At 39.9% G+C, this 22880-nt stretch overlaps 2 protein-coding genes across 2 annotated transcripts in view; one reads left to right on the top strand and one right to left on the bottom strand.

The window, feature by feature from the left end:
* The window catches only part of LOC136857346 (uncharacterized), a 68447-nt gene extending 59540 nt beyond the window's left edge, over positions 1-8907 (bottom strand). The window contains exon 1 of the mRNA XM_067135954.2: positions 8697-8907. Coding sequence (XP_066992055.2) covers positions 8697-8707 — 11 coding nt within the window. The 5' untranslated portion in view covers positions 8708-8907. The remainder of the gene's footprint in view (positions 1-8696) is intronic.
* The window catches only part of LOC136857345 (uncharacterized), a 280832-nt gene that overhangs the window by 74647 nt on the left and 183305 nt on the right, over positions 1-22880 (top strand). The window lies entirely within an intron of this gene.

Consider the following 22880-nt stretch of genomic DNA (forward strand, 5'->3'; position numbering starts at 1 on the left):
GTGGATGGGTGGTGGTAGAATAACACCCACGGTATCCCCTGCCTGTAGTAAGAGGCGACTAAAAGGAGCCCCAGGGGTTCTGAACTTGGGAGCATGGGTTGGCGACCACAGGGCTCTTAGCCAAGTCCTGGCATTGCTTCCTCTTACTTGTGTCAGGATCCTCACTTTCATCTATTCTATCCAACCTTCCTTGGTCAACTCTTGATTTTTTCTGGCACTAACAGTATTAGAGCATTCAAGTCCTTCGTACCCCTTGTCTGTCTTTGGCCGATATATTCATTTTGAAGTGTCACATCCCTTTCATTTTTTCCTCTCTGATTAGTGTTGCATAGAGGATGGTTGCATAGTTGTACTTCCTCTTAAAACAATAATCACCACCGCCACCACTCGAACATTCTTCTATTTTTCCAGCCTTTGAAACTGAAAACAATCTCCTTCCCTCTTGAATACAAAATCTAGACTAGTGTGTGGACAGCCATCATGCTCGCCACTAACAAGTTGTGTTGCCATCTTCAGTGTTTTGTGTATGTATTTACCCAGCACCAGCAGCATTTTTTTTTTTTTTTTTTAAGTTGTAGAGTTTCTGATGAATGCTGAGAAATGCATTATAACCATGGTTTGTGAGGGGCGTTTGATCTTACAGTGTACAATTTTTGTCACAAAGGTCTAATTTGGAAGGCATAATGGCCTGCATGAACTGTCAACGTCAGGACAAAGAGCTATGGAGCACCACAGAAGCGACGCCCATCACATGCATCTCCAGGGAGGTGCAAGAAATGGATGGAGGTCAATGATCCACTTCCCAACCCATGAGCTCCCTCGATAAGGGTAACAGAAGAAGATGATATAGGCCTATATAAGCTTATCTTGATAGGTCTGGGCGTGTGTGTGATTTTTTTTGAACTTATCTTCTAGGTCTAGGGTAAAAAAAGTGAAATCCGTGTGCAGATGAATGGAACCTTCAGGACGAGGAAATTAGAAATAGATATGATTAGTGTAAAGTTATAATGGGTATCATACAGGGATGCTGTAGTAGAAACAGCAAGGGGAATGCCCAGGAACAAATGTGTATAAAGATGGGAAAGCACTTTGGACATCAGCCAATAAGAAAACATATACCAGTTATAACAACTTTTGATTTTAGTCAACCATTATCTTCAATCAACCTTGTGGCGACCAGAATATCTAGGAAATTTGATTTGGAAAAATTTAAAGAAAATTTGGGCAAAATAGAAGCTACACATCTAATACAGCAACATCAAATAATAGAAGCAGTAGAACTATGCGCAACGACTTTGCAATCGTGTCAAACACAAATAAAGGATAGGAAATCGCAACCACAGTTTGACAAAGCATGCTATGATGAACGGAAGAAGACCCTATCAGCACTACATCAAGCCAAAACCACAATGTAAATACACGATTTATCATTATCCGCCCAACAAAGAAAGTTGTACAAAATTTTAATTAAGCAGAAAAAAGCAGGCTGCATAGATCTAGATGCCAAAAGACAAGTAGAACTTTCTCAAAAAGATCCTTTCATAGCGCTCAGAAAACAGAGACCACCTACAATAAAAGGAATTTCCAAGGACACATGGGAAAATCATTTTGGCACCATTCTAAACATCAAACATAAGGAAACAGCATATAAATATTATGCTACGGAAACAACAGAAAATATCATCCCGATAACGAGAGAGGAAATATATCGTGCAATAACAAAAGCAAAAAACAGCAAGGCTTCAGGACAAGAAACAATGTGATGGAAGACTATTGGATAGAATCATTCATGTTTGAGTACAGGAAAAATACCTGAACAATGGAGAACATCAACAATAAAAGTTCTTCTCAAAGGAAAATGGGAAACCTATAACCCAGACTCAGAGAGATAGCCCTCGAAAACTCTTCCTTCAAAATATTCATGGAAATTTTAAACGGCAGGCTTACCAATGAAATAGATGTCCTAATACCAGAAAACCAATTTGGGTCAGAAAGGGAAGAAGCACTCTCCATGCTATGAACTGCTTACTAGAACATGTTCAAGATACAAAAGACAACCAGGGAGAAAATATTTTGTAGTCTTCATAGATTACAGAAAAGCCTTCGATTTCATAAATCCGAAAACTCAGTCTGTTGATTGGCGAAGCACACCAAATAATGAAAATACTTTCAGACACCTTAAAATACAATTTCATCCAAATATCTGATGATATCAACTTAGCAGAGAGTTTAATTCAAACTAATGTTGTTCTACAATGAAATCCGATTAGCCCATTACTGTTCAATATCATGACAGCAGACATCACAAATATCATTAAGGACAGTTCAGCAATACTTCTACTCTGTGCAGACGATATGGTAATAGGTTCAGAAGACAGAGAAGAGCTCCAGAAGGTAGTAAACAGACTCACTTCATGAGCTCTAGAAAATGATTTACAAATAAATCATGACAAAACTAAACAAATGACCTTCAGAAGAGGTGGTAAGCTCTCTCCAAAAGATATATTTATCCATCAAAATAAACCTCTAGAAGTAGTACCAAAATTCAAATATCTCGGAGTTACTTCTCAAACAACAATGGCATCTTTTAATAATCATATCAAAGAACATCAGCAATAAAAGTAATTTACAACATTCAACAACCACAAAAACTTTCAACAAAAACAGCAATGATACTATTTAAAACAGCTATAGCACCAAGAGCAACTTATGGGATCCATATTGTAACAGTAAATTTGGTACTTCGGTAGAGATGAGACGCAGGGCGTGTACCAGTCGCTGAAGTGCATACAGAGGGAGAGGGTTTGTTTAAAAGAAATCCTAAAAACCTTTTTTCAGAGTTTATTAAAAGATTGAAATTAATATCACCTCTGTACAGCGTATACAGTCGAAAATGTTCCTCGTCCTATGGCTGGCGATGTCCTTGGATTCCGGCAGCTCCATTTTCCATAGCAGCGGACCACCATTCGTCCCCCGATGGAAGTTCTAGAAGATCTATTCGGTGTCTTGAAAATCCATGGCGTTGAGGTAGTCCTTGTAAATGGTGAACATGAATGAACATCGTTAAGCTCTGGGGCGAGTTAATGCAAAGGCTGCTTCTGCACAGATGAGAGAGTGTTTATAAATGCTTTTAACAAAGTCCAAACACAAATGTCTCGGTGAAATGTCACTTAATTTTGTCACGTGCCAAGTGAAAGAAATATTCATAAAATAAAGTCCACTCGGAACTGATTGTCGAGTTTAACAGAATTACTTAAAGTTCGTTGCACCTAGTACAACGTGAAGTAATGTCACATGACTCAGTTCATTGAAGCACTGTTCAATATAATTTAAATGAAATAAAGATGTTCCGCTCGTGAATCAGAACTCATTCACGTATTGAAAATAACATGAAACCAAAGACGAAATTAATTGAGTACTGACAGTCCTTGGTTCGACTGTTCGTAAACTAAATGTTCGCAGAATTGAAATACACTGCTTATTAGAATAGAAATGCACTGTTCACACATGCACAGTTCACAGTTTATGACCTAAAATGTCGACGCAGTTTATGGATTGGTAAATTAAATTTGGATTCAAACACAGTTTTATAACTCAAAGTATTTAGTACTCGGCAAGGAGCAATCAGTTCTAAGTCCTGTCCAAAAAATTTCAATTTTGAGCACTCGAAAACGTTTGTGGGTCGTAGACACTCGTATCGAGTAACAGTCAATAGATAATGTCCAGACGATACACAATTCACCTCACGTCTTATCGGAGTAAAAGTTGTCACAATAGAAATCTGCATAAGTCCATATCCAACACAATGAGATTAAAGTCCACGAACTTGAAACTTAATAGCGGCTTCACGCTCGATCACGGTACCCGCGAACTGACTGTGCGAATACTACAGTCTAGTGTGCACATAGAAATTCCGGCCACACACTGGTATTACACTCGGGCAACATACTGTAACCTGCTGGAACACACACACTGCAGCGTACTGTAACCTGCTGGAATAGACACTGATCTGCTGAGTGAAACAGTACGTATTTATATCTGATCCGTCGAAACTCGTAGAACATTCTACATCGGTCCAGGCTCTGTAGTGTGGCGAGGCATGCTGTGACGTCACCCGCTCACTACGTCACTCACGCACAGCTGTTGCTCGCTGCCTGGTCAGTCCTTCGTAAGCGGTCTGTAAGTTTAGGATTTTTATGACGGGGACTTAGTTGGTACCGCCGTTACCGGTACAATATGATCTTGGATAAGCTTAAAATTAACGACCTGATAACGTTAGAGAAAGTTAAAGCTTGTTATATTAAACGAATCCTGGTTATTGAGAAGACAGCACGATGTCTTACTAAAAGAAACTTTCTTTATAGAAGACATCAGAAGTCAGATACACCTTCCAAACACTTAAGACCTACGAGAACACATTCCAAATTCTCATAGAAAAATGCAGCTATATCTGGAACGACTTTTATTCAACAGACGCCATAATGACTGATGACTGGAAACAAGCAAATTATGAGCTTCAATACGTAATAACGCATGGTTATCATCACAAGTTCTGCCAAAATAAGAGATTTCATCACCCAAATGAAAATTGTGTGTGTGAATTGTGCAATGAACACTGTGAAAGATGTCTGTCTGTTAGGTCATCAGCCCAGAGGCTGGTTGGATCATCAAATAGCACCACCAAAGGCTATGCAGCTATAGGGAAACTGCAAAAACCAATGGCAGAGCCCAAATGAGGCATACTAGGCAAGATGAGGAGTGAGGTAGTTTGCCATTGTTTTCCTCAGTGGACCAGAAGGTGCCACTGCAGCATGACTGATCCTATGAGCAACACCTTTCCTAACACTCGGACACTAGTTGTGCCCCAAATGTCATTACTCAGCACCACCCATACCCCAGCAGCTTCCATATTGTCACAGCCATGGATGAGACTAGGACTTTGGTGGAAGCTACACCTTGCTCTACTGGGCGAGTTGGCCGTGCGCGTAGAGGCGCGCGGCTGTGAGCTTGCATCCGGGAGATAGTAGGTTCGAATCCCACTATCGGCAGCCCTGAAGATTGTTTTCCGTGGTTTCCCATTTTCACACCAGGCAAATGCTGGGGCTGTACCTTAATTAAGGCCACGGCCTCTTCCTTCCAACTCCTAGGCCTTTCCTATTCCATCGTCGCCATAAGACCTATCTGTGTCGGTGCGACGTAAAGCCCCTAGCAAAAAAAAAAAAAAAAAAACAACCACTTTGCTCTAGCCTGTGCCAAGAGACTGATACAAAAATACTGCATCCATCAAGAAATGGCAACAGGCGACTGTGAAAGATATCATGCAAATATCTGCAGCAAAAGACAAATGTCTATAACAAAACTAGGACTAGAGTAATGTAATATAGGGTTTGTATTTTGCACATGTGCACATTTTGGTTAATAATAAAGATGGGAAAAAGCAAACATTTTGTAAATATGTAAAAAGGGTGCATCAGAATTAGCTCCAAACAGGGACCAATGCTGATACGGAATCGTAGCCTACATAGATGAAAGAAACAGAGTGAAACAAATAATTGTTGAATCAAATAGGCCTAAGTTATGGGAAGATTTCAGTAATAACCTAGAAAGGCTTGGTCAAGCAGTAAGGAAACCTTTCTGGGCAGCAATAAAGGATCTTAGAAAGGGAAAGAAAAAGGAAATGAATAATGTTTTGGGTCAAACAGGTGAACTCATAGTACATTCCAGGACAGGTGGAAGGAATATTCTGAAAATCTTTTCAACATAGGCCTAAAGGAAATGTTTCTGTTGATGTCGTGAACAACCAAGCTCATGGGGCGTGTTAGTGAAATTATGTTTGAGGAAGTGGAAAGGATGGGAAGTAAACTCCAGTCATAGAGATGAAATTTGAGCTGAAATCGAGAAACATAGGGGGAAGGCAGGACCTACCTTCGGATTGGACGAAAGCAGTAGTTGCACCTACTGGTATCTATAAGCAAGGGAACAGCAAGGATTGCAACAACTATCAAAGTATTTCATTGATCATTTTTTTTTTTTTTTTTGCTAGGGGCTTAACGTTGCACCGACACGGATAGGTCTTATGGCGACGATGGGATAGGAATGGCCTAGGAGTTGGAAGGAAGCGGCTGTGGCCTTAATTAAGGTACAGCATTTGCCTGGTGTGAAAATGGGAAACCACAGAAAACCATCTTCAGGGCTGCCGACAGTGGGATTCGAACCCCCTATCTCCCGGATGCAAGCTCACAGCCGCGCGCCTCTACGCGCACGGCCAACTCGCCCGGTATTGATCATTATACCAAGCAAGATGTTCATTGGCATTTTGGAAGTGAGGGTTAAATCAATAGTTGAAAGGAAGTAGATGTAAACCAGTGTGGTTTCAGACCACAGGGCTATCAGGATCAGATTTTCAGTATGCACCAGGTAATTAAATTGCTGCAAGAGGAATAAACTGTCATGTTTATTTCATAGATTTAGAGAAAGCCTATGCTAGAGTACCAAGGAAAAGACTTAAGTCATACTACGGGATTAAGGGTAGATTATTAAAAGCAATCAATGGCATTTATGTTGACAATTGGGCTGCAGTGAGAATTGATGGTAGAATGGGGTCTTGGTTGAAGGTACTTACAGGAGTTAGACTGGGCTGTAATCTTCCACCTTTATTGTTCATATTTTACATGGATCATCTGAAAGGTATAAAGTGGCAGGGAGGGATTCAGTTTGGTGAAAATGTAGCAGGCAGTTTGGCCCATTCTGACAACTTGGTCTTAATGGCAGACTGTGCTGAAAGCCTGCATCTTAATACCTTAAAACTTGAACAGTGGTGCAGTGAGTGTGAGATGAAAATGAGCATTTCCAAGACTAGTGATGTCAGTAGGGAAGAAACCTAACAGGATTGAATGTTAGGTCAGGAATACAAAACTGGAATAGGTAGTATTTAGGATGTGTATTCTTCCAGGATGATAGTAGGCTTATAGTAAGAGAGATTGAATCAAGGTGCAGCAGTGCTAATGCAGTGACCTTTCAGTTGCAAAGAAAGAAGTCAATTTCTGGATGAATCTGTATACTGGTGTGTTTTCAGGCCAAGTACGTGAGTGCAAACTGGGTGGACTCAGAGTCTCTTATTCATAAGTTAGAAATAACAGACATGAAAGTATTCCCAGAAGAAAACCAGAATTCATTGATTGCAGGTGTTAATATGTTTGAGCTCTTTAGGCCTTTTCAGTTGTGAAATTACCAGTGTTTCACCTTGGTGTGGCAGTGGGCTCATTAGTTGGATTGCCATACTTTCCAAGAGTCTAGCTGCTAGTATGCTGTTGAGACACCACTGAAAGCCTGAATGTTTTAAACATGAAAATTGAGACAATGATTGGGTGGGAACAATGGTAGGAGGGTACTCAAAATGAGAAGATAAAGGCTGCATAATTTAGGAATTAATTTAATGGATGAAGCAGTATGCATAAATTGGCTTGGGTGGTGGGGTCATGTAAGGCAAATGGAGGATAGGTTATTTAGGAAAACAATGGACTTGGTCAAGACCAAGATGACAGTATTTAGACTTGGTTTCTAATGATTGAAAGATGAAAGGTATGTAACTAAATGTGCCACAGAGCAGCTTTCAAATAAAGGATTGTGGAGGCATGTAGTAAATTCAGAGAGGCTTGCAGGCCTAAAAGGCATAACAGGCTACAATGAAGATCTAAGTTATGTAGCTTATTGCCATTGGTTTGTTATAAGGATTTAGATGGACATTACATAAATTTATTGTCATTCATCTGCAATAGTAAGTGCTAGACCTACATCGTATGTCATAATGTTCTCAAATTGTGGGGACAGCTCTGTAGGATTTACTGTGTTCCACAATTAACTCCAGCTGCATGGTCTTGGATGTTCAGGTCAAATAAATATATGGTGGCGGTGTTCTTCATGGATATCCAATGCAGGTCATTAGGATTTTTCATCCTGGAGAACCACGGCCATATCTTGGAAATGTGCAGGGTATGGGGCACCATTGAATTTGGCATGCCTTGAGTTACATAGTAATCCATCCCCATGTAGTAATATTGTCGATATGTTCTTTTAGCCATTCCAGTCAAATTCAAACCACTTTAACAAGAACGTGCATACTGTGGTCCATAGGCTACCTGCAGTACATTTAGGCTAACTAGGATCTGTCAGCTTTCTTGGTATGTTTTTACTGCTGCTATACTTTGATTAGATAACTGTGGTGGGTAATGTGAGCAGTGAAAGATAAAATCTGGAGATGTTGCAGATCAGACATGAAACAGGTACGGTATTATGGTAAGCTGTAGCAGTCAACAGACAACTGTGTGCAACAGTTTCCCCATAGTCATTATAAATACGTGGAAAAGTGCTGAGCTTGTTCTGCCATGCGATACTGTAGATACGTCGATAGCTACTTCTATTTTTTACTTTCCTATTATCAAAATTGGATTGTATATTTCGTAAAAAGATCAAAAATCGCACTGTTATAAAAATATTTGAAAGGCAAAGTAACAGGCTCCGAATCTGCCCCCCTCCCCTCTACGTAGAGTAAATAGAAATGCGATTGGTCGGGCTACATTAATGTTGGGAAAACGGCAAGGAATTTTTACAAATTGATTGTATTAGAAATTAAGAAGTAATGATACGAACTGTTAAGCAATTTCAGTTAACGATACATTTAATATATTGTAACCTACCTTCTAATCATGTTTACGGTATTGCTAAATTATTTCACAAACACTATTGTCCTTGCTTCACTAAACGTCAAAGTTCATCTTGTTTTCCTGAACAAAGGCAAATCCAAGGGATGTCACAACAACGACATGCAATGTTGCTTCGTTTCGCTATTCGTCAGAACTTCCGAACGTAGAAAATTACGAAGTATAAACACTTCCTCGTTCTCGTTGGCTCTTGGTCGTCTTGGAATCGAAACGGGCACTTGTCATGTATATCGATTCGTCAGAATCGACTCTTTGTCAAGAAAGGAAATGTATGAATCGATAGATTTAGCTATCACGTGAAGCGGGTACTTTAAAACATGTTCGGACTTACAGGGTTGAAATTATTTTACTTTTTGCCCGAATTTATCACTTTTTTAATTCAGATACTGGACTGAACACTTGTTCCCTAACTTTTAGTATATCCTCGTAGAAGAGGTTTTGAAATTGGTGATTTTACACACTAGCATTCAAATTAGCATATTGAAAATTTGGAAGTTAAAACTTGATTTCGAGAATAATACATAGTTGGCAACTAATTTTCCGTCGTTTACTGATTGGCATAACAATGTCGCCTCATGTAAATTACTTTTCGTAATCGCTATAATTAGTACGCAAAATAATGTCATGTGGCTGGTGCAGGTCTTTCGAGGGGACGCCAACAGACAACCTTCGCGTCTGTGAAAATAGGGCCCTACCTATGATGAATTTTAGTACTGAAGACGGCATACACACCCAGCCCCTGAGCCATAGGAATTAACTAGTCTTCGACCCGACTGGGAATGGAATCCGGGACCCCTTGTACGAAAGGTCAGTACTCTAACCATTTAGCCATGGAGCCAAAAATTAGTATGGTAAACATCTGCATCGATCGAAGACTTGCAAGTAACAGAAATTTCGTACGAAGGTGCAGGCACATACCGGTACGTCCTATGAGATCGCATCAGTCAAGGTTTGTGTGACTTATCTGAACGGTCCTGCTCTATACTTGTTAGTCTCCGGCAGCAATGACGTACAGTACACCGTTAGTTGTTGTCCCTTCGTTTCCAAGATAGCAGATTTTGTACTGCCTGAGATCGATGGCATTTGATGTTTTTTAAATGTGACACCTCCATGTCACTAGCTTCCACCTCGTTAAAGAACGACATTTCGAGTTCTGAGGTCTCTTAACATACAGCATTTGAAGAAATGGTAATTTTCTATCTGGTGCAATCCTCATGTGACAACAACGGGCGCAAAAGGCGCAAAATCACACACACACACACACACACACACACACACACACACACACACACACACACACACACACACACACACACACACACACACAAAACTAAACCCCATGGCACAATAGCCCGGAATGGATTTTTGCCTACCAACCGACAGCTGCTTATCCCAAAGGCCTGCAGATTACGAGATGTCGAGTGTCCTCTCGGCATTTAAAGATAAAAATTTCATAATGTTCCGTATTGAAATGTATCACAATTAAATTGAAATAATAAATAAGGTAGTTCAACCTATTCAATACAAATAAATACGAAATGTAGTGTTACATTCATATTTAATTATAAGCGGAAGCGGTACCGGTTTCGACCTCAATCCGGGTCATCATCAGCCGAATAAAACGCAAAAAACAATGCATAGGTAAGAAAGAAATTAAAGATCAAGTCTCCACAAAAAGAGTTGAAGAGGCAATATAAAACAACGGGGATAGGCACTGTAAAATTCAGAAGAAGTAGAAGGTAAGTCACTTAAAAGAAGCAAGGCGCAATCTTCTGAACAGCAGCATAGCACACGCAAAGTTCGGCATTGTCTCATAATGTTTACGAGAAGCGGAGAACAGTTAAATGAGGCAGCTTGCATACACTATCAGGCGCGAAGTCACAACACAATCCAATAAATATGAAGATCCAAAATCGTGCAGAAGCCGAAGACGAGTAGTTCAATTGAAGTAAATTGCTAGCTCCCGAAGATCAGTTGACGTCAACTGTTCTAAAAAATCTACAAGATCCTAGTTACATATTTCAATGATATTGAATTGTATTAAGCAAATACTGGATCATTAAGCTATTCATCGAGTTCCGTCGGCGTTTGAAAGCACAGTGCCTGACGTTGAATATGTCGCGCTGATCTTCGGGAGCTGGCAATTTACTTCAATTGAACTACTCGTCTTCGGCTGCACGACTTTGGATCTTCATATTTGTTGGATTGTGTTGTGACTTCGCGCCTGATAGTGTATGCAAGCCGGCTCATTTAACTGTTCTTCGCTTCTCGTAAACATTATGAGACAATGCCGAACTTTGCGTGTGCTATGCTGCTGTTCAGAAGATTGCGCCTTGCTTCTTTTAAGTGACCTACCTTCTACTTCTTCTGAATTGTACAGTGCCTATCCCCGTTGTTTTATATTGCCTCTTCAACTGTTTTTGTGGGGGACTTGATCTTTAATTTCTTTCTTACCTATGCATTGTTTTTTGCGATTTATTCGGCTGATGATGACCCGGATTGAGGTCGAAACCGGTACCGCTTCCGCTTACAATTAAATAGGAATGTAACACTACATTTCGTATTTATTTGTATTGAATAGGTTGAACTACCTTATTTATTATTTCAATTTCATTGTCCTCTCCGCCGCGATAACATATTATTATTATTATTATTATTATTATTATTATTATTATTATTATTATGCGTGAATGGCTCCTTTCGGAACACACGATTATTTATCATTTCGTTTGCGGAGGATCCAGGATGCTTTCTTCTATTCATTAAGATCCGTCTACTTGGTACCCTGCTCTTTTTGGTACCGTACTTCATTCTCTGGAGTAACTTCTCATTTGTCAGTCTTCTTTCTATATAGGCCTATATTTTGATTCAAAAATTCTTCAGGTTGAATTTGTGCGTTCTTCATGTCCGCTTTTGTTTGTTGTGTCCAAGGGAAATTCTTCAGTTTATCAACTCTTTCAAAAACTTGGTGGGTTAGTCTGGTTTCTGGAAGCCTCTTAGCATGTCCATAAAATTTGAATGTTCTTTTCCTGAGGTCTGCCGCATTATTAGATAATTTTTCCATGGATTTCCGGGATTGGAGGCGTACCCTTCTTCCGTGTGTTTTGGTCCTAACATTTTCCTCATGATTTTTCGCTCTTCCTTTAGGATAGTTTCGAGCTCGCTCTTTTTATGAAGCGTTAGAGTTTACCCTCCATATAAAGCCTCAGGTTTGATTACAGTTTTGTAATGTTTAATCTTAACATGGAGAGACATACATTTTTTGTTGTAGATTTCTCTTGTTCTCCCATATGCTCTTCTGAGTTTTTGGACACGGTTGTTTTGGGCTATTTTTTCTTGTCTGATTGGTTCGAGGATTTGACGTGAGGGACCCTGTTGATTTGTTTGTATTTTGTATTGAGACTATGGGTGTCTAGTTTTGAACAGAATTCAGTTTTCTGGAAGAAGACATGAACTCCGATCCTTTTGGCACATTCATGGAGAATTTAAACTTGCTTTATCGCTGTGACATCATCACTGAACAAAAGGGCCAGATCATCCGCGAAGGCTAAGCATGGAATTTCAAGCTTGTTTTTTTGTGTCCCAATGTTTACTGGATTCCAGCTATTTTGTGCTTTCAATTCTTTTTTCCGTTCCCTCATCACCTTACCTAGGACAATATTATTATTATTATTATTATTATTATTATTATTATTATTATTATTATTATTATTATCATCATCATTCCGCGGCCACAGTATCGCCGTCAGATTCGCTTCCTCAGAAGTGCGGTCTGCGGATAAGAAGCAGGCATGCTACTCCTACACCAAGATACCGGTTCATTCTAAAAAAATATGCTATTTTTAAATCAAAGCCCTTTAATTTCATTCAAATAAGATTGTTGAGCAACAAACTCCTCTGTGAGAATCAGTGGTGGTGTCCACTTCCAGAGCGCAAGATGACGGGTTCAAACCCGGCAGAGGTCATCGGATTTTTAAAGGGTTCTGCATCCCATGTCGTACGATGTCAGCAAGTAAACGACCTTTGCTAACACATTTGGCATCTATCCATCAAAATAAAAACTCAGCCATAGATAGCCCAGTAGGGTTCTGGCTTCTTTGCCATCTACGTACATACATTATCGTTAAAGACTGTTATGCCTTTCAGCATTCAGTCTGCAAGCCTCTGTTAATTTGCTAAACATCACCACAATCCTCTATTTGCAACTAGTGCTGTGGCCTCATTTAGTTCTATACCTCTTATCTTTAAATCGTTAGAAACTGAGTCTAACCATCCTCGTCTTGGTCTCCCTTTACTTCTCTTAGCTTCCATAACAGAGTCCATTATTCTTCTAGGTAACCTATCCTCCTCGATTTGCCTCACATGACCCCACCACTGAAGCCAGTTTATGCATACAGCTTCATCCATTGAGTTCATTCCTAAATTAGCCTTTATCTCCTCATCCAAGTACCCTCCTGCCATTGATCCCACCTGTTGTACCAGTAAACATTCTCGCTACTTTTATGTCTGTTACTTCTAACTTATGAACAAGATATCCTGAGTCCACCCAGCCTTTGCTCCCGTAAAGCAAATCTCCCTCTACTTCTCTTAGCCTCCATAACAGAGTCCATTATTCTCCTAGGTAACCTATCCTCCTTCATTTGCCTCACATGACCCCACCACCGAAGCTCGTTTATGCATACAGCTTCATCCATTGAGTTCATTTCTAAATTAGCCTTTATCTCCTCATTCCGAGTACCCTCCTGCCATTGTTCCCACCCGTTGGTACCAGCAATCATTCTCGCTACTTTCATGTCTGTTACTTCTAAGTCTAAACAGACCGATGTAAAGATAGTTTCATCTGGGAGCTGACTTCCTTCTTAAAGAATACTGTTGATCGCAACTGCTAGCTCACTGCATTAGCTTTACTATACCTTGATTCAATCTCACTATATTACCATCCTGGGAGAGCATACAACCTAAATACTTGAAATTATCTACCTGTTTCAGCTTTGTATCACCAATCCGACATTCAATTCTGGTGAATTTCTTACCAACTGACATCAATTTAGCCGTCAAAAGGATACTTTTCATACCATACTCATCGCACATTTTTTCAAGTTCCAAGATATTAGACTGCAGGCTTTCGGCACAATCTGCCATTAAGACCAAGTCGTCAGCATAGGCCAGACTGCTTACTACATTTCCACCTAACTGAATCCCTCCCTGCCATTTTATGCCTTTCAGCAAATGATCCATGTAAAATATGAACAGCAAAGATGAAAGATTACAGCCTTGTCTAACCCCTGCAAGTACCCTGAACCAAGAACTCTCTGAAGCCCAATTGTCAACAGAAATGCCTTTGATTGATTTTAATAATCTACCTTTAATTCCATAGTCCCCCAGTATGATGAACATCTTTTTCCTCGGTACCCTGTCATATGCTTTCTCTAGATCTACGAAACATAAACACAACTGCCTATTCCTCTCATAGCATTTTTCAATTACCTGGTGCATACTGAAGATCTGATCCTGACAGCCCCTCTGTGGTCTGAAACCACAATGTTTTTCATCCAACTTCCCATCAACGACTGATCGTACCCTCCCTTCCAAGATGCCAGCGAAAACTTTGCTTGGTATACTAATCAATGAGATACCTCAATAGTTGTTGCAATCCTTTGTGTTCCCTTGCTTATAGATAGGTACAATTACTGCTTTTGTCCAATCTGAAGATACCTTACCAACACTCCATGCTAATCTTACTACTCTATGAGGCCATTTCATCCCTGCCTTCCCACTATACTTCACCATTTCAGGTCTAATTTCATCTATTCCTGCTGCTTTATGACAGTGGAGTTTATTTACCATCCTTTCCACTTCCTCAAGCGTAATTTCACCAACATCATTTTCCTCCTCCCCGTGAGCTTGGCTGTTCTCAACACCACCAGGAAGATTTCCTTTTACGTTGAGAAGATGTTCAAAATATTCCCTCCATCTCTCCAGTGATTCCCTGGGATCTATTATGAGTTCACCTGAATTACTCAAAACACTGTTCAATTCATCCTCCCCTCCTTCCCCTAAGATTCTTTTGTTACTGTCCGGTAAGGTTTCCCTGCTGCTTGACCTAGCCTTTCCAGGTTATTACCAAAATCTTACCACGACTTCTTTTTGGATTCATCAACTATTTATTTCGCTCTGTTTCTTTCATCTATGTACAAATCTCTGTCTGTCTCGGCCCTTGTTTGGAGCCATTTCTGATAAGCCTTCTCTTTACAAGCTGCTCTCCATCATTCCACCAAGATGTTCACCTTTTCTCATCTTTATACACAGTTGTTCCCAGGCATTCCCTTGCTGTTTCTACTACCGCATCCCTGTATGCCACCCATTCTCTTTCTATATCCTGAACCTGCTTACTCTCTACTGTTTGAAACTTCTCACTAATCATATCCATGTACTTCTGTCTAATTTCCTCATCCTTGAGATTTTCTACCCTTATTCGTTTGCAGACAGATTTCACTTTCTCTACCCTAGGCCTAGAGATACTTAGTTCACTACAGATCGGATAGTGGTCTGTATCATCGAAAAATCCCCGGAAAACTGGTACATTCCTAACAGATTTCCTGAATTCGAAGTCGGTTAAGATATAGTCTGTTATGGATCTCGTACCCCTAGCCTTCCATGTGTAGCAGTGAATAGCTTTATGCTTGAAGAATGTATTCATAACTGCTAAACCCACACTAGCACAGAAGTTCAGCAAACGCTTCCCATTCCCATGAGCTTCCATATCTTGCCCACATTTACCAATCACCCTTTCATATCCTTCAATTTTATTTCCAACTCTCGCGTTGAAATCACTCATTAGCACTATTCTATCCTTGCTGTTGGCCCTGACCACGATGTCACTCAATGCTTCATAACATAAAACTTGTTAACATCCTCATCTGCACCCTCACAGGGTGAATACACTGACACAATTCTTGTCCTAATTCCTCCAACTGCCAAATCCACCCACATCATTCGCTCATTTACGTGCCTAACAGAAACTATGTTGTGTGCAATTGTATTCCTGATAAACAGCCCTACCCCATACTCTGCCCTTCCCTTCCCAACACCTGTCAAGTACACTTTATAATCTCCTATCTCTTCCTCGTTATCTCCCCTTACCCGAATATCACTTACTCCTAGCACATCCAGATGCATCCTCTTTGCTGAATCCGCCAGTTCTGCTTTCTTTCTTCCATAAGCCCCATCAATATTGACAGCTCCCCTTCAAATTCCATATTGTTCACCAAGTTGTTTCCAAGGAGTCCCTCTCCTGTCAAATGGAAGTGGGACTCCATTACTCCCGTAGGTCCAAGTCTTGCTTAAAATGTTCTGAGCTCGGGAAAATTCATAAAGCAGGATGCTACCCTACTTACACATAGTCCAAGTGAGGATCTCTCCTTTAACGGGTTATGGACCACCGGTGGATTGTATAGTCCTAGCCGCCTGAGCACAAGGAGGGCCATGACTCAGAATATGTCCAAGATGCCCACTCCCATTCCATAGCAACTGGTATCCCGACTCTCAGGACCACTTACTAGGCCACTCAGCTGTTGCCCATGGTTCACAAACTAGGACGTGACTACAGTAACCCACATCATGCCATCTGGTAGAATAAAATGGAACATCAAAATTGATACACAGGCAGCCTAAATAGCATCAAATCAGAATGTCTGCATGGCAGCTTAGGTATCTATTTATTATTATTATTATTATTATTATTATTATTATTATTATTATTATTATTATTATTATTATTATTATTATTATTATTATTATTATTATTATTATTATTATTATTATTATTATTATTATTATTATTATTATTATTAACTTTCCATGGAGTATTGAGGTGTAAGAAGATGCAGGCATGAATGTATGGACAGAGAAAAGATCAAAGTATAATTTAAAATTTTATTTCTTTCCTTTTTTTTTTCTTCTTCTTTCTGAATGACCTAGGTGAACACTAAATAACAATTGGATAGATGAAGGTTAGCTTGTCAGCTCTAGTGACAGTACTAGAAAACCCTAGAACAATCAGGTACAGAATGAGCTTGAAGCTCCCAAGGTATAAATTACAAAAGAGCGTCTTTGCTCCACGCTCTTTAGGAGACTACTTTCCAAAACTTATTACACTCAAGCCTCTCCAAGGCACAATCTAAATTTTTTCATTAGATTAAGTATAAACAGTTTTCACTATCTTACTTGCTCGGCAGCCTAAGTTACATTTAAATAGGCCTTAGTGATCAACAGGATAGATTAAAGTTATCAGCCGTAAACCAAAATGCTAGGAGGTGAACACTGGCCCTCCTGTGAAATACACTTGAAAATCCTTAAAAACACTATGTGAGCTTACGGTCCAAAGTTACAGAGGCTAAGCCTATACTACAGAGGTGACTAGATGGAGAAAAATTTTAATTCCAAAAAGAAGAGAGAAATTTTAAAGTTTACGAAATCACAGTCACCCCAATACCAAGTTGAATGGGAATTAAAAAAGGTACACACTCTTTATTCCCTGAGTTAGACTAAGGTCTTTAGGCTTGTTTAAAAATTTACTTTGGTAGATTGAGTTTTACATTAAGAAAGAATTTTGAAACCTTCTCCTCAAGTTAGGTTCCTGAAACTATTACATGATTAAAAGATGTCTGTCCTGACCTTGAGCTGGTGGGCCTTCCGGAGATGGGCAAGGCTTGCCCCCTGCCTCCTCTATGAACACTCAACATCTTGACTGGAGCGATGGAAAGTCAACTAGGAGCTTTTATAGCAGAGAGGAAGGTTCCTGAACTCTCTGGGCTGAAGCCCTGTACACACCCTGATTGTGATTGCTTGATTTAATAAATATCCAAAATTCCTGGTTGGTGGAAAATTTATATGAAGAAGGAAGGGATAGCAGTACTAGTAATGTAAGAACACAAAACAGAATCTGAAAACATTACAGTTTAGCCAACTGATAAATACCAAAATTCTCTTGAAAATTAATTGTCCATTCTCTCACCAGAGGGGGCACATAAGTCTATAGTGATGATAAAGTTAAAAACTTCTTATGCTAGACAGTTCACTTTAGGTATTGCAGATGGCCTTCTAAAAGGCACTCAGTTTAAATGAACGGACTAGATGGATAACTGGTAGAGTGTTGGCCTCCGGATCCCAAGATAGTAGGTTCAAACCCGGCAGAGGTAGTTGGATTTTTGAAGGGCGGAAAAAAGTCCAACACTCCATGTCGTATGATGTCGGCATGGAAAAGATCTCTGGTGACACATTTGGTGTTCACCCAACAAAATTAAATAAATCTCAGCCACAGACGCCCAAGAGAGCTTTGATTTATTCGGTCTGTCATCTAGTACCCCTAGAGTAAAGTGGAACATCGAAATTGACAAGCAGACAGCCAGATGGCGTCAACTTGAAATGTCTGCACACAGTAGCTGAGGCCATACTATTATTATTATTATTATTATTATTATTATTATTATTATTATTATTATTATTATTATTTCACCTGTTGCCATTTCTTGATGGATAGAGTACTTTTCCGTCCATCTTTTGGCACGGGCCAGAGCAAAGTGCAGCTTCCACAAGTCCCAGCCTCATCCATGGCTATGACAATATGGAAGTTGCTGGGGTATGAGTGATGCTGAGTAATGACAATTGGAGCACGAGCAGTGTGTCAGATTTTTTTCTATTTGCTTTACGTCGCACCGACACACATAGGTCTTATGGCGACGATGGCATAGGAAAGGCCTAGGAATGGGAAGGAAACGGCCATGGCCTTAATCAAGGTACAGCCCCAGCATTTGCCTGGTGTGAAAATGGGAAATGACGGAAAACCATCTTCAAGGCTGCCGACAATGGGGTTTGAACCCACGATCTCCCAGATTCAAGCTCACGGCTGCGCACCCCTAATTGCATGGCCAACTCACCTGGTTGTCTGACTGTTATGAAAGGTGTTGTTCATAGGCTCAGTCATGCTGCAATAGCACTTCCTGGCCCAGTGAGGAAAGCAGTGGCAAACTACCTCACTCCACATCTTGCCTAGTATGCCTCATTGGTTTCTGCAGTTTCCCTACAAACGCGCAACCTTCGGTGGTGTTATTTAAGGATCCGACCAGCCTCTGGGCTGCTGACTTAATAGATATTATCATTATTATTATTATTATTATTATTATTATTATTATTATTATTATTATTATTATTATTATTATTAAATGTAGACTTTCTAAAACAAGAAAAATAGTTTGCCTCATCATACATAGGTGTAATCTAACATGTTTCTGAAGATGTTACTGTGAAGCATGGTGTTGTATGGAAGTGATATATTGACAACTAGTGCAGAAAGAAAGAGAGGCTTTTGAAATGTGATGTTTAGAAAATTGTTAAGTGAAACAATAATTTTGTTTGACTTGCATCCGGGAGATAGTAGGTTCGAATCCCACTATCGGCAGCCCTGAAGATGGTTTTCCGTGGTTTCCCATTTTCACACCAGGCAAATGCTGGGGCTGTACCTTAATTAAGACCACGGCCGCTTCCTTCCAACTCCTAGGCCTTTCCTATCCCATCGTCGCCATAAGACCAATCTGTGTCGGTGCGACGTAAAGCCCATAGCAAAAAAAAAAATAAAATAAAACATAATTGTTTGATTATTACAACCAGGTACTGTCCGATTGAGGCAGAACCTCCATTGAGAGTTAATAGTGTCTACTGCAGGAAGTAAAAGGCGTGTCAGGTTTGTAATGGTGGGAAGTGTAGTCTGTTGTTAAAAGTTGCAAGAATATCAGGGATAAAACAAGACCTAGTTCCCAAGCCAGAATAGTTAATATGTGATTAAGATCCCACAACATGGCAGAGAATCAAACTCTGAATTCCACAATCCAAAATCAACATTGCTGGCCATTTAGCCATGGAGTAAGACATTACTGAGGGTGACCTGTACAAAGTACATAACAGATGATGATGATGATGATGATGATGATGATGATGAACTTAAGTTGGCTAGAGGAGATTGATTTGGCAAAATCTGATGAGATAAAGAGGTACAATTATGGCACATCCTGAGACATCCAAAACCAATTCATTTAGTTATGAGGGATATGTAGAGGGTAAGAATGCTTAAAGGAAGCCTAGGCATGAGTATGACAAACAGATTAGAGTACATATAGGCTGAGGACCCGACCAGCTTCTGGGCTGCTGACTTAATAAACATCATCATCATCATCATCATCATTATTATTATTATTATTATTATTATTATTATTATTATTATTATTATTATTATTATTATTATTATTATTCCGGGGTATTTGTGGATCACAGAGGTAAAAGAAGGTGCCAGGATGAATGGGTCTAACTACAATGTCAAGAATAGAATTTAAAACTTAAAGTGAAGGTTATATTTTAAGACAACAAAATTGACAACTTTTACAAGTAGCAAACGTTAAATAAGTTTGGTAAAAAAAAAAAAAACCAAGATTCAGAATCATAACTCCATTGGGCTTTAAGCCCCTAGCTTTACATTTCCTGATCTACCCGCTCAAATTTACAAATCTCATGAATTTACACAAGGGCAGAAATCCCCTGATACATGGAGCACTTACTCCTTAAACTACAATATCAGGCCTCCCAGAGGCACTTTTACAACACTTGAAAAAGCTAACGTGCTCTCAGTTTTCCAAGCCTACTCAAGGCAAACATAACATGAAAACCTAATAATCACTGGCCTTACAAGGCACTATTAACAATTAGAAATCTTATTACACAGAGGTATCTAGTGTCCAACCTACAGGGCCTTAGTGAAAAAGAACAGGTTGAATAAACGGCCCAAGTACAACTTGAATGGAGTCTAAGATTGAGCTCCAAAAAATTTAAAGACCTATAGGGCACTTGGCCAACGAAACAGGGGCTAATCCCAAACTACTGAGGTTGTTCGCATGGAAATAACTTTAATACATTGCAGAAACAAATGTGGCACCTCAAACCAAGATGAAGGGGAACTCTCTAACACCGATTTACCGTTAAAGTTTTATGAAATTTTACATTAGCCGAAAGGAGATTTATATTTTAGAGAAGTTGGTTACATAGTTAAAGTTTCGGACCTTTCCCTCGGGTTAAACTGCGGAGCTAGCAAGAAATAAAGATGTTAAGTGGCCATTACCTGGAAGAAGTTCTAGCAGCTGACGAAGAGGCCTCCCGCCTCCTGCTTGACACACACACTCAGTAAGATGACGATCAATTGGCCAAGAGACATGAAAATCCGCAGTATATAAACCCTCAGGGAAAGTTCGAGATCATTCAAGATTAAACTAGCCACACCCTCTCATTTTTATTGGTGAATTTAAAAGTTACACTGAAAATAGAAGAAGAAGAAGACGAAGACTGTGATTGGTAGTAAATTAATTACAGAAATTAGGGATTGGCTAGATCAAAACTGGCAGAAATAAAAAAGGAAATATTGTCAACCCAAAAATAAATGAACATCAATTAGAAAAAAGAATTTATGAATACAAAACTTCTTTAAATCAAAGGTTCTTTCACTTCACACCAGGGTGCATGATCATCGTTCTTTGGTAGTGTCATCTATGAGAGAATGTCCAAACTCCTTGATGAATGGAACACAAAACAAGTAGAAATTCACATAGGCCTAGTTCAGGAAACTTCACAATAACAAAATTATATCAGATTTTAGTGGTGACATCTTCAGAGTAAAGTTCTAACTTGTTGTATTATTGGTTTCACATTTGATAGATAGAGGAGTTCTTTTAGGCACTCATTTTGAACGTGCAGCGTAGAGGTGTACCTCCTGGTACAGACCTCCCCCCCCCAAATGTCCTTCCTAGGGGTGACCCAGAAGAATTAAAAAAAAAAAAATTTCCGGTTGAAGAAAATTTGTAAGTTTTTGTTTGTTGATAGGTAAAAACTTGTTAAACTCCAGTTTTAGAATATCCTTGTAGTCATAGAAGGTAAAATACATGAGAATATTTTTGACGGCAAGTCCTGCCGCCGCTGCCGATATCCAGCTGAGGTCGCCCAGACCCCTTAAGTACCGTCAGATACACCTCTCCCGCTACTATGAGAGAGATAGTCGTGGTGATGGACGCCGCAGATTAGAAGTATATGGGCACTCGCAAGATGAGTTGGCGGTAGGGACACCGCACTTCAGCCTTTGCCGGGAGATGGACTCCAGCGCGTCGTTCCCAAAGAGTCTTCACGGGAATGGAGTGGGCCCGTACCCCACTTCTGTTGCAGTACGGCAGCGAACGGCTGCGGGGGCACTGAAACAGTAATATCTTGGCGACAGAAAAGGTGTTGTTGTAGACTAGAGATTAGAGGGAACGATCTTTATTGGTGGTGCTGAGGGGCGGGCGGCGTGGAAGGTGCTTTACAGCCAATAGTGTGGATATGCAGGAGACGGGGGCTTGGTAATGGCCACAAAGGAATTGACAGCAGGAAAACCAGAGGGGAAGATCGTACATAGAGTTTTGTTTTATATATATATAAAACAAAATAAAATAATTTGGAGCATGAGGCCTCCCAAAATTTATAACCTTCAAACTGCTGCTAAACATTGATGGCTAAGTTAACAATGACATTACACAGGTTTCACCTGAGACAGGTGAACTCTAAAGATCCTCTCTGTGGCTGGATTGCTTACTAATAAGGTAACTGGCGTCAAAAAATCCAATATGATGCACGGCCCATGAAGTCTGGGGGCAAGCTTGCCCGCGGGAACAAAGTTTCTAACCATGACTTGATCTCCAAATTTTAAACTGGTGGGCCTCCGTCCATGATCATATCTTTCCCTAACCTTTTCATGTGACACCTTAGGATTGGCCTTAGCCTTCTTCCATAGATCTCTAATATTATCGGGATCTATTATCTCTGGTAGAATATCATTAAGTGACCAAAGGTTAGAGAGCGGCGTGTTAGGCACAGATTTAAACATCAAAGAAGCAGGAGTGAACTTACGGGACTCATGAACTGCCGAATTCAAAGCAAAGGCCAACCAGTGCAGGGACGTATCTCACCTGGAATGATCTTCATGATGAAATGCAATGAGAGCTGGTCTAAGATTACGGTTGACATGTTCAGCCAGAGATGGTTGAGGATAATATGCCGATGTAGTTACATGTGATATAGACAGGTCAAAAT

Source organism: Anabrus simplex, chromosome 1 (genome assembly GCF_040414725.1).
Source record: "Anabrus simplex isolate iqAnaSimp1 chromosome 1, ASM4041472v1, whole genome shotgun sequence".
Classification (NCBI taxonomy): domain Eukaryota; kingdom Metazoa; phylum Arthropoda; class Insecta; order Orthoptera; family Tettigoniidae; genus Anabrus; species Anabrus simplex.